Source organism: Trichosurus vulpecula, chromosome 2, assembly GCF_011100635.1.
Source record: "Trichosurus vulpecula isolate mTriVul1 chromosome 2, mTriVul1.pri, whole genome shotgun sequence".
Classification (NCBI taxonomy): Eukaryota; Metazoa; Chordata; class Mammalia; order Diprotodontia; family Phalangeridae; genus Trichosurus; species Trichosurus vulpecula.
In genome coordinates this window covers 408,126,419-408,139,370 of record NC_050574.1, presented here as the reverse complement: position 1 = coordinate 408,139,370, position 12,952 = coordinate 408,126,419, and the positions used below count along the sequence as shown (strand labels likewise).

Genomic DNA, 12,952 nt, shown 5'->3' with positions numbered 1-12,952 from the left:
AATGACTTTATTCTCAGCAATACAATAATCAAAAATAATTCTGAAGGACTTATGATGAAAATACTATCCACCTCCAGAAAAGGAACTGGTGGAGTCTGAATGCAGGCTGAAGCATACTTTTTTTTTACTTTGTTTGGTTTTTTTGGTCTGTATTTTCTTTTGCAGCATGGCTAATATGGAAATATTCTGCATGACTACACATGTATAATCTATATCAAATTGCTTGCCTTCTCAAGGAGGGAGGAAGAGAATTTGGAACTCAAAATTTTACAAAACAAATGTTGAATAGTTTTGTTTACATGTAATTGAAAAAAATTAAACAAAAATTAAATGTTAATTAAAAAAAAAAAAGAACTCTTGTTCTAGGTTCCAAACTCCTTGAGGGTATAAGTGTTGAAGCCCTTATGGTACCAAGCACAGTGCTTTTGTCCAGAGTCAGTCTGGTATGGCAGTAGGTGAACTACCTAATAAATTACTGCAACTTGATTGCTTTGTGGAAAAAATCAAGCGGGAAAAATTTAAGCTGTAATTTATTTGTGAAGAAATCAAAGGAAAAGATTAAACTACAGTCAGGGTGACAGTATGAGGGTGGATGGTACAGCGAAAAGATCATTTAGTTAGAGGACCTGGACTAAATCCCAGCAAATATGTGAATTTGGGCAGTTAACCTCCATTTGTTCAGTTTTGTTATTAATGATAGAGTTGGACTATAAGGCCCATAAAATGCCTTCCAAGTTTAAATCTATCCAGGTCATCAGAGGTTTCCACAAGTTCTTTTTCTATCTTAGGTTGTACCTACATGAGAAAAGTCAATATCCACTAGTCTTTCTCAGTTCAGTCACCTCTCTTCCCTATGACCTGCTCTCTAGATCCTTGATACAGCTTTGACTGTATTTCCTCACATGAAATTACAGTTGTACTGTCTTATAACAGAAGATGAAGGCATAGTGCTCTTTATTCAGAACCAAAATATATAGGAGCTAAAACTTTAAATCTTTCAAACGACTATATTTTCCCATTAACAATGTTTTTCATTAAAAAAAATGTTTTTCATTTCATCTCTGTATCACCAGCACATATGTTGCACAGCATCAGTCTTCTTGAATTAGAAAAGAAGCTTCCTGTTATAATGGGGAAGGGCTTTCCTAATCACCCAGTTCCTTTTCTTTCAAGGGTTTACAGTATACTCTAAAAGGCTCTTACCTATACAGCTTATAGGAAGTGGAGAGTCACGAGAGTTTTCTGAGAAGGGAGCTGACTGAATTAAGAGAGAAAATGGGAAAATCATGCTTGTGGTGAATAAATAAGATGGCAGAAGGACTTGACCTTAGCAGCAAAGGTTTGTGTGGGGGATTCTGATGAAGTGGAAATGTTGAGCTAGAAACTGGTAGGGAAGTTATGACTGGATGATGAAAAAAAATTGTGTGACTTTTTCCAAACTAGGATGAAAGGAAGAATTTAATGGAGAAATAAAACCACAGAAAAGAATACGATCTCACTATGTCCTTGAGAGCTTAGAGAGGTCTTTGAGAATTGGGGGCTTCTAAGCCCAAGTGGGTCTCTCCATGAGTTCCCAGAGGTATCTGTAGGTCTAAAGACCAGGTATTCAAAAGGTCATTCAGATCAGCTGCTCATATTTCCTTTGTATGCTTGGTATATGATTGGGATAGTCAGGAATTCTAGATTAGAGCTAACAATCCCAATGAAAAGAAGCTATATTTATGGATTGGCTAATTTTCGGCTAAAGTATTTCAAAAGCAATCAATGTGTATGTTAGTTCTCTGTATTCAATACATGTTCATTTCTCCAAAGTTACAATACTAGTTCTGCTAGGAAAGAAACAAACAAACTGGGAAGCAGTATTTTTTTTATTAAGAATTCTAGGGGGCAGCTAGGTAGAGCACCGGCCCTGGAGTCAGGAGGACCTGAGTTCAAATCCGGCCTCAGACACTTGACACATGTACTAGCTGTGTGACCTTGGGCAAGTCACTTAACCCCAATTGCCCTGCCAAAAAGCAAAAAAAATTCTAGAAAAGAATTCTGGTAATTGTAGAAGAAGAGGGATTATTTTTCTAATACTTTGCAAAAAGTACATGCACAACAAATATTTGTTAAATTTAATTTAGTTGGTTAATCAGCAGAATCCTGAAAACTGGTAAAATTCTATCATACTCTTCATGGCTTATTTTTCTTGATTTTTTTTGCATAATTCAAGAAAACAGTATCTTACATTTTTTTCTCAAAAAGTTTTTTTTTTAAATTCATCAATTTTTGTTTCCACAGAAGTGGTACTACAGCTAGAGAAGAAAATCACATGAAAGTTCATGGACAATCAGACTTAGGAAGGAAAATAAAGCCAATACATGGTAAGTAGGCCTACATTAAAGAGCCCTTCCTAGTCAGAATGAAATGCAATTAGAATTGAAGGCCCTGACTACAATTATGTAATATATGTTTACATTCTCCCAGATTACAATGTTCTCAAACTACTCATAAACATCCTAATGGGCCATGGAAGGAATTGTCTCAAGTGGAGGGAGAAAGTATACCATGAAATAAAATAATTTGGAAAATCAGTCCCAATCAATAGAGAATTAAGAGAATTTTCTTAAAGAAAAAGCTAATTACAAATTCACAGTTTTAAAAAAAATAGTTGAATTAAAATTCAACGAGCAATTACTAAGCACTCACCATATATCTAGGGCATTGTGCTAAGTTGCTGCCAAGATAAAAATGAAAATATTTACAATAAGAACAATGCAATTGAAATCAGGGAAAAATACCTCTTTGAAAGAGTTAAAAAAAATTAGCTTCCATGTCTTCTTATTCTAAATAAAGAGCACTAAACTTGTTCTATCATCTTCTATCACAGGCATGAAAAAACTAAAAAAATATAACAGGGCTATTATACATATACATACATTATATATCACATATGAATGTTTGAGTAGTGTTGCATCATCTGAGCTGCCTATGGTTTATTCAGTGTCATTAATACCCCTTAATGTAATTATAGTCTTGTTGCTTAGTTCTTCTCTGGTCTTGGCCCTTATTATTAATCATGAGCTCTCAAAAAGTCTACGGACTGAAAATTTTCTATTATCTTAAGTTAAAAATAAGAACAAAAGATAAACTTGGACCAATTCCCAATCCCATTTAACAGCTAGACTGAGAAACATGGTGGAGACAGTTCTATTCAAAAACAGCATCTATTCTGAAATACAATTTCTATTCTAAAAAGTAGTTACTGTCTTGAGCTCTTTTCAAATCCTTCCCAAGAAGGATTCAGGACATAATAATGTAGCATTTTGAATTGGGCAGAAAGAAAGGAAAGGAAGTAAGGAGAGGTAAGTGGGGAATAAACACTAGGAGTCATGTAAGGAGTGTGGAACCATGGCTCTCACTGTTAACAAAGCTGGCAAGGGAAGTGAGGAGCAGGGATGTGCAGGGCTTGAAAACCCATATTGTTATCACCTCCCAGTGGAAAGGGAATCTGTCTAGAGATCCAGATGGTGAGATGGTACCTGTTGCGCCAGCTGACAATGACTAATTTTACCTTTTGAGAAGCTACTTTTTGTCTTGTGCCCACTACAAGTAACACTAGAATTTGGATACATACATACATACATGCATGCATGCATACATACATACAAACATACATACATGCATCCATCCATACATATATGTATAAATATACGCATATACATGTGTACATACATATATATATATATTTTTAAGTGATGATGATAATATGCAACTAATCTTACCTAAGCTTTTTCTGCCTCATTCCCCCCCCCAAAACTTCAATGCTTAGAGCCTTTTTGATTATTAAGAAGCAAAAGGACTAGATTTTTTCATCCTTCAGAACAGGAAATCCTAGTTTGCAATCATTTTTAGTTTCAAATGCAAAGATGAATCTCATTTTTTATATCCTGTACCTAACATGTCATTTCCTAGAAGCACTCAATAAATCAACTGCCATGGTGAGCCACTTTATAACAGTGCTGCAGAAATATTGGTCTTTCAAAGTAGAGCTCATTTCTCCCATGAAAAATGGAAAGCAACCTGATTTGGCTGAACTTTTCAATGGTGCCTATACTCACATAACACTTAACTTCTCAAACAAGTTTGAATCCAGAATCATCATTTACACCATGGGAGTGAAGTATGAATTTTCACAAAATAGGAAGCATGATTTCATTAAAACAGTTGTTCTATATATGAACTTTCAATGTATATTAAACTCAGTGCATAGCACAATGTTTGGAACACCATAACCACATACTAATAAACAATTGTTAATTTATTGGCTTAAATTGTCAGTCTTTTAAAACCTCCATTAGATGCATTGTTGGTGGAGTTGTGAACTGATCCAACTCTCCTGGAAAACAATTTGGAACTATGCCTAACGGGCTATAAAACTGTGCATACCCTTTGACCCAGCAGCACCACGTCTAGGTCTGTATCCCAGAGATCATTAAAAAAGGGGGAAAGACCCATGTGTACAAAAATATTTATAGCAGCTCTTTTTATGGTGGCAAAGAATTGGAAATTGTGGGGATGTCTATCAATTGGTGAATGGCTGAACAAGTTATGGTATATGACTGTCATGGAATACTACTGTGCTATAAGAAACGATGAGTAGTCAGACTTCAGAAAAACCTGGAAAAGACTTATATGAACTGATGCTGAGTGAAATGAGCAGAGCTAGGAGGACATTGTACACAGTAACAACCACACTGTGTGATGATTGACTTTGATAGACTTAGCTCTTCTCAGCCATGCAAGGATCTAAGACAACTCCAAAAGACTCATGATGGAAAATGACATCCACATCCAGAGAAAGAACTTTTGGAGTTTGATGACAGATAAAAGCATACTATTTGCTCTCCTTTTCTTTTGTTGTTTTGTTTTGTTTCTTCTTTCTCATGGTTTATCCCATTAGTTCTAATTCTTCTTTACATCATGAAAATATGTTTAATGTGAATGTATAAATAGAGTCTATATCAGGTTACCTGCCATATTTGGGAGGGGGAGGAGAGGCTAAGGGAGAAAATTTAAAACTCAAAATCTTATGGAAATGAATATTGAAAACCAAAAATAAATGAATTATTAAAAAGAAATAAAAATCTCTTTTAGGGCAGTCTCTGTTCTAGTGAAATGCTATAGCTTATGTTATCTGCCACACGACTCATTTCAATTAAGAGTTTTATATTTTGGCCATAATATAAATGATTTAAAGGCTACTGTAGTGGCTTCTCTCATTTGTTATCAGAAAATGAACTATTTTTTTATTAGGAAAGTGAAATTTTTGGAAATCAGTCCACTTTTAGTAGCTTGCTCTTAGCATTAATAATTAATTTACATGGTTCCATAGTTGGGTAACTCAAGGTCAAGCTGTACGCCACGGAGCTGACCTTTAACAGTTAGACACAATTTTAGAAACTTCCCCAAGAGGTCTTTCCAGTCATCCTATATACAATGTATGTTTAACAAAACATAAGCAACAGCTATTTTAGAGAAATAATACCCATAGAATCATGTTGTTGCTGTTCAGTCATTTCAGTTATGTCTGACTCTTTCTGACCTCATTTGGGGTTTTCTTGGCAAAAATACTGGAGTGGTTTGCCATTTCCTTCTTCAATTCATTTTACAAATGAGGAAGCTGAGGCAAATAGGGTGAAGTGGCTTGCCTAGGGTCACACAGCTAGGAAGTGTCAGGCCAGATTCAAATTCAGGAAGAAAAGTCTTCCTGACTCTAGGCCTACCACTCTATTCACTTTTCCACCTTCATAGAGTTACAGGACTTTGGAATTGGCAAAGACCTTAGAGGTCCAAACCCCTTTAACAGTTTTAGAAAACAGAGCCTTTAGAGCTAAAGTGACTCACCTCCAGTTCATATAGCTATATTTATCATGAGCACAAATAAATAAATTTCTTCATTCTAACTTATTAAAGGGAAAATTGGATGAAAAGCAGAATGGCATTCTTATGTTTTCATAAACTATAGGAGTAAGGTTCACAATATTACGCACTTAAAACTTGGCTACTGAGGATATCTTTAATTTGTACACTTCCCAACTGCCTTATAAGATCAAGATTTGTAAATCTCATCCAAGCTCAAAGAGGTTGTGCACCTACTTTGCAATCTCCGTGGCTTTGTACATGATGAAACCTATTACTGTCAGGTTTCAACAATAGAAACAGCAGAACAAAATAAAGGGTAGGCACACCCCCAAAGGCTGCTTTTTCACCAATTTCGAAACAGCTAATAGAAAATTCTTAGAGTAGTAATAATGTTTCAGGATACCTAGATGATTTCCCATCTCCCAACTCTCTGCCAAATGATTTCCAAAGTAACTGTATTCTTTTTTTAATATCTCTGTTTTGCTCAAACATGCCTGTTATCACTGAAGATTGCCCTTAACTTGTGTCCAGAATCCACTTGTTTCCAAGTACGGAGGACTAATTTTTGTGCCTTTGCCTGAGGTGATGGGGCATCAAAATTCTCTTGATAAAACACATGTAATTAAATGAAAATGAACCACTGACATATACAAATGAAATTGCCATTCACAAAGAGAATTTTGATGAAGGCACACCAAGGTTCAAATTAGGGAGTTTCTTTCACAGTAAGTTAAAAATCCCATATTGGAATGTGTCACTGGTGCTCTAAGTATATACAAGCAGCCCTTTTTACCTACTAGGAAACTATGACTATATGGACTGTTCTCCTTTCCAGCAAACCTTTGATTGGGCAAGAAAGTACTCCCTAGAGAAAAAAAAATTGTTTCCTTAGTTTGAAAGGGAAAAAAGATCTCTCTGTAAGAAGGGAGCCTGATCAAAAGCAATTCCCAGATTTGTATAAGTCTGGGAAGAAGTCTATAAGAACAACATAATTAGTAATGGAATATTCCAGTGCTTTTCTACGTAAGTTAATGCTATTTATATAAGTTCAATATCTGGAAATTATATTATTCTTTTTTAAGCTATTATTTATAGTATTATTTCAATTACATTCAAGAAACACTTACTGTCTGCTCTTGCAAAATATTGTGCTAAGATTCTACAGAAAATCTTAGTTTAGATAAGAAATGGTTTTTACCTTAATCTAATAGAGAGATGACAGAAACATAGATAACTACTGACACAAAATATTATACAATAAATGTGTCAGTTACAAGTCAAAGCGTCAAGGTCAATGAAATAGACGGAGGAAGGTGGTGCCTGATTGAGGGATCAGTGAAGGAAAGTTTCATGTAAGAAGATATGTTGCTTGGGTTAGCTGGTAAGGAGTGTGGAATAATTCATCAGCCCCCAAAAAAAGAAAAAATAAATTCCAGGCATAAGAAATGATGTGAACAAAAACCAAAGGTGGAAAATTCCACGGTATAAACAAGGACACAAGGGAGAAGTGGAAAAGACATCACTACAGTATCGAGTAGGAAATAATATAAAATAAGGCTGGGTGGCATCAGATTGTAAAGGGTCTTGAATGCCAAGCAAAAGGATTTAAACTTTACTTGATAGTGATAGAAAGCCACTGAAGATGTTTGAGCCTCTCAGGAATGATGGTTGGAGCTAGGTACATGGAAGATTAATATAGTAGACTGCATGTTGTATAAAGTGCTAGACTTGGGGTCAAGAGAACTTGGGTATGAATAATGATTCAAATACTTAGTAACTGTATGACTCTGAGTAGGTAATGTAATAACTGTTAGTCTCAGTTTCCTCATGTATAAAAATGGGGACAAAAGTCAGTACTGACCTCAAAGGGATTTTGTGAGAGTTGAACGAGGCAATACACATAAATCACTTTATAAACTTAAAGCACTGAATACATGTTAGCTATTAGTTAAGCAAACAAGCTTTATTAAGTGCTTACTCTATGTGCTAGGCACTGTGAACACAGAGTGGCAAGCACAGTCCCTGTCCTCAAGGAGCTCACATTATTTTTATTATTAATCTAGTAGCAGCATGAATGATGGATTAGAGGAGTTAAAAGTGGAAGCAAGGAGATGACAGGAGACTATTGTAATTATCCAGGTGAGCAGTAACGAGGCTCTCTGCTGGGCTAGTAGCCGTAAGAGTAGAAAGGGAAGGCTAGATATGAAGGCCATTACAGAAGCAGGATTGATTTTGTGACTGCTTGAACATAAGAAGTAAGAGGGGAAAGTCAAAGAAGGTCTCAAGCACTGAAGATGAATGGTAATGTCAAAAACAAACCAGCTCCAAAAAAAACCAGCCAGTTAATATACAATATAATACTTTGGAGATCTGATATTCTTGGAACGGCTTGATTTTTTTGTTCTAAATGTGGGTAACAACCTAATTTAAAAGAATAATTCCCAAAATTAAAAGCTCAAACAGTAAAGATCATTACGATACTATGTCATACAAAAGAAAATGCAATTACTGAAACAGGAGAGGATTGAGAGAATTCCAGTTCAATCCCTCTTTGAAGCAGTAAGTGAATAATAGCTTTTCATAAAAAAAGATACAGGTACTTAAAACACCTCATTTTTTTCTTCCTGGTGTGATTACATGGGAGTTGAAAATAAGGAACTGACAAAGCAAATAACTATTATGGAGGAATTCCCTATTTTTGAGAAAAAAAAAAAGAATTGAGGACCAGAGCTGGAAAAAGATCAATTTTGAGAGGTGAGAAAGCATATCTCTGAACTCATCTCCCGTTGCATGGCTGTTTTATGGGCTTTTTTCCCCTTTTCTCTTTGCAAGGCTAGAGGATGAATTTAAACAAGATTTGTAGTAGCCTACATGACATTAGCCTGGCCTGCAACCAAACTAATGAAAACAATTAATCAGTATACTTCAAATAAAACTCCCCAGAATAGTAATAACACTTAAGAAGAAACCATTGGCAGTGTCATATAAAGTTGTATTTAAATTTAAGAGGCATACATTTAGTTTAGGATTTGCTAAATGAAGACATGCTGGTAAATTGGGGTTTTAACTGTTGTGCCAGATGCCTCCCTTGTTGCTACTGCTGGGAGTTCTTAGAGAATGGGACAAAAAAAAAATGGTGTTGGAGGTGAAAAAGAGGCCTGGGAACAGGCAGCTCGGTGGCTGCTACCCACTAATGGATCAGTAAAGGAGATTGGCTGGGAGGATCCAAGAGCTGAAGTCAAAGGGTCATGTCAAAGACTGCTAATTGCTATGATTCTCATTCTCTGTCTGTCTCTAGGAGACAGCTAGAAGGAGCTCCCCTCCTTCTCTCTCTCTCTTCTCTTCTCTGTTTCTCCTCTCTCTCTCTCTCTGCCTGCCCCCTATCTCTCTTCCACCACCATCACTCCTTTAATTTTGCTTTACCCATTATATATTTCCTAGAATAGGATCACAAAAAAAGTTACATTTGTCCAAGGTATGAGGAATGGGCTTTATGTAACAGGCTCATGGTTAAAGTGATTTTTTGTCCACTGAAAAACTAGACTAATATCTGGCCACACTATGCCAACAATGAGAATGGCTTCTAGGTAGAGTCAAACTACAATCTTTCCTTTTTCCTCCAATTTTTTATTTTATATTTCTATTAACAAGCATTTTTTTTTTAAATTTCTTCCTCCTCATAGCAAATACACATGGTCAAGCAAAGCAAATTAGAACCACATTTCTAAAAGCCCTTAAAGCCCTTTTGCACTTGGGAGCATATAGGGCATGATAATAAAGGGAGGGTCTTCCAGATGTATTATTGGGTTGCCTACTCAATATTTAAACAACCACAGATGACAAATCTTGCCTAAGTCACTGTAGAATTTGAACAATCATGACCATGAGATTTCAGTTAAATTCTAATGGAATACTCCGTAAACATAGTACCTGTCATCAGGTAATGTTGCTCCTGCGAGTTTCACAATGGTTGGGAACAGATCCATGTTACTAGTGGGCTCATCGATCACTGTGCCAGGCTGTAGCACTCCTGGCCAGCGAAGAAGTCCTGGAACCCGGATACCTCCTTCCCAGTTATTAGCTTTTCCACCTAAACAAGTAAAGGATAGAGAGCAGGAGAGATTTATATTAGATGTTCTTCCAAAATATCCTGACCAAGTTCATATCTTATTTTGTGTATGAGTAGGTGTAAAAGAAGAATGTATAAGGTGAAAAATTAGAAAAAAAAAAGTTCTTGTGATGTCAACTGGATTCACAAGAATGTGTTGAGTACCATGTGGTTAGCACTTATGAAGGAACATATATAGCATGTTCCTGTCCAAAAAGTGTTTGGGGATAACATTTTTTTGCCTTAAATTGGTTTTTTTTTGTTTGTTATTGTAATTTACCACAAAAAGCTGTTTGGGTAATTTTCCTTTTTCTGCATCTGTAACATCATAAATGTAAGAGATGTCAGCTATTGAAGCTCCTTCCATCAATGGAGATCAACAATCTGTAATTTAATAGTCTTAGAGAACTGTTTAGAGATGCTACAAGATTAAGTCACTTGCTCACGGGCTCATATATTTACATGTGTCAGAGGCAGATGATACTGGATTTCATGACTTCAGGATGGCCTCTTTATTCACTACACCACCCGGTCTCTTAGTCTAGAGATATGAGACAAATTCAGAAAGTAGAGTACAATATGAGAATCTACATAATTATGTGCCTGTATTTGTAATACAATAAAACAGTGTAAGAGAGCTCAGGGACCAGAGGACTTGATATGGACCAAAATTGACAGGGAAGACTTTATACAGAGGTAGAACCAGACAAGTTAGATGCTAGATGAGGAACGAGGAAAGTTCTCCTGGAGTAAAGAGGGCAAGAAGGAAGAGAATTTAAAAAAAAAAAAAAACATGCACTAATAAAAAGACCAAATCTCTTACACCTACAACGTGTTTTAATATGTCCCCTACGTATAGTATAGAACACAATTCTGGTCATCATTTAAATGATCTGGACAGCCACAGATATGATGTCCCTATATTAAAATAAAGGAGGCAGTTAGGTGGCTCAGTGGATAGAGAACAGATCTAAGGTCAGTTAAGACCCGAGTTCAAATGTGGCCTCAGAAATTTACTAGCTGGGCAAATTAGTTAATCTCTGGCTTAATCCAATGGAGAAGGAAATGGCAAGCCACTCTAGTATCTCTGCCAAGAAAATCTGATGAACAGTATAGTCCATGGAATCATGAAGAATTGAATATGGCTGAATGACTGAACAACAACCACAAATATTAAAATAATAGGGCAGGAGAAGCAAATGTTGTTAGGGAACAAGAGAGTCTAATGTCATGAAAAATCTAGAAAATAACATATTGTATAAAAAGGTTTGTTACCTTAAAGTATACATTATAAACACACATAAATTGGCACTAAGAAAAGTGGTATAAAGGAGAAAATCCCCAATAGTATGTAGTATGGAAATTGACAACTTTAAAATTCTTAAACATATGAGAATTAATTTCTGAAGACAAAAATTAAAGGTGGCTTGAAAGAGTTCTCAATTTCTTGAATGCTTGGTTTGATTAAAAATAAAGTTTTGTTTTGTATTGAGTTCCTTTCATTCATAAGATCTTAAAAATAGATGCACCGATGTTTATTATATGCACTGGTTTCCAGGCCAAAGAAAAAGAAAGAAAATAAGGAAAAAAAAACTTCAAAGGTTTGTAATACTTTGTGTCTATACAGACTCCTTCTTTGAGAAGCTAAGAGTGTTTTTCCTCCTTGATCATAATATTCTCAACAGCACCTTTAGGTTATTAGGTGACAAGTGTATTACCCCTGTTTCACAGATATAAAATCTGAGAAATGGAAAATTTAGATCACTTGCCAGAGTTCACACAAGTTGTCAGGAGCAGAGCCATAGGAGGATTTTCAATACATGAGTTCTAGTCTGGTTAGCTTTCTAGTAGGCCAGATGTTTTCAGTTTTTACCTTAGCAATTTTAAATCAAAGCAGTTACATTTACAGAGTGATCTCTCAGTGATATAAGGAATATCATCATCAGTGTTTTGACATATTTTCTTGGTCCCATATGGTTAAGGAAAGGTAAGCCATATAAAATTTAAAGACAGGCCAGAACACTGATCCATTGAAAACATGTACCTCTCTCACCTCCACAATTCCCTTTGCTTATTTATTTCAAAAGCTATTTGATTTCACCAGTCTGAATGTTCTCTCCCGACAGAGATTACAATCCTTATACATTTCAGTAAGTGTTTTCATGAATTACTGAGACCAAAAAGATTCATCTTCAAGTGACTGTCTATGTTAATGAATCTTTTTTTAATTTAACTAGTCTGGTATTCCAGGGCAGCTAGGTGATGCAGTGGATAGAGTCCCAGGTCTAGCGTCAGGAAGACTAGTTTTCCTGAGTTCAAATCTGGCCTCAGACAGGTGACCCTAGGCAAGTCACTTAACCCTGTTTGCCTCAGTTTTCTCATCTATAAAATGAGCTGGAGAAAGAAATGGCAAACCACTCACGTGTCTTTGCCAAGAAAATCCCAAATGGGGTTATGAAGAATGAGATACAACTGAAAAATAGCTGAACAACAATAGTCTGGTGTTCAGACCACAGACACAGTCCATTCTTGATCCCCTATCTGAAGCACAGATTGGAGAGCCTGGGTCAATGCTATTGCCACAGGACCACAGTAGGGCAGGAGTTTAGTACAACTTTCACATATTGATTCAAATAAACACATCACATCTAATTTTCTCATTATACTGAATACATCAAAGGTCAGCTACGTGGCATTAAAAGGCAAAGTGATAGAGTTAAAAGGCATGGATATAGTTGCAGGATTTGGGTTTGAGTATTTTTATTGTTGTTGAGTCATTTCAGTAGTGTCTGATTCTTTGTGACCCCATTTGTGGTTTTCTTGGTAAAGATACTGGAATGGTTTGCCATTTCCTTCTCCAGCTCATTTTACAGATGAAGAAACTGAGGCAAACAGGTTTAAGTGACTTGCCCAGCATCACACAGCTAGTCAGTGTCT

General features: G+C 36.0%; 1 protein-coding gene across 3 annotated transcripts in view; it reads right to left on the bottom strand.

Annotated features, from left to right (window-relative positions):
* STS (steroid sulfatase) overlaps positions 1-12,952 on the bottom strand; it is a 203,469-nt gene that overhangs the window by 34,918 nt on the left and 155,599 nt on the right. For all 3 annotated transcript variants that reach the window (XM_036744807.1, XM_036744808.1, XM_036744806.1), the window contains exon 8: positions 9,838-9,997. In XM_036744807.1, coding sequence (XP_036600702.1) covers positions 9,838-9,997 — 160 coding nt within the window. The remainder of the gene's footprint in view (positions 1-9,837; positions 9,998-12,952) is intronic.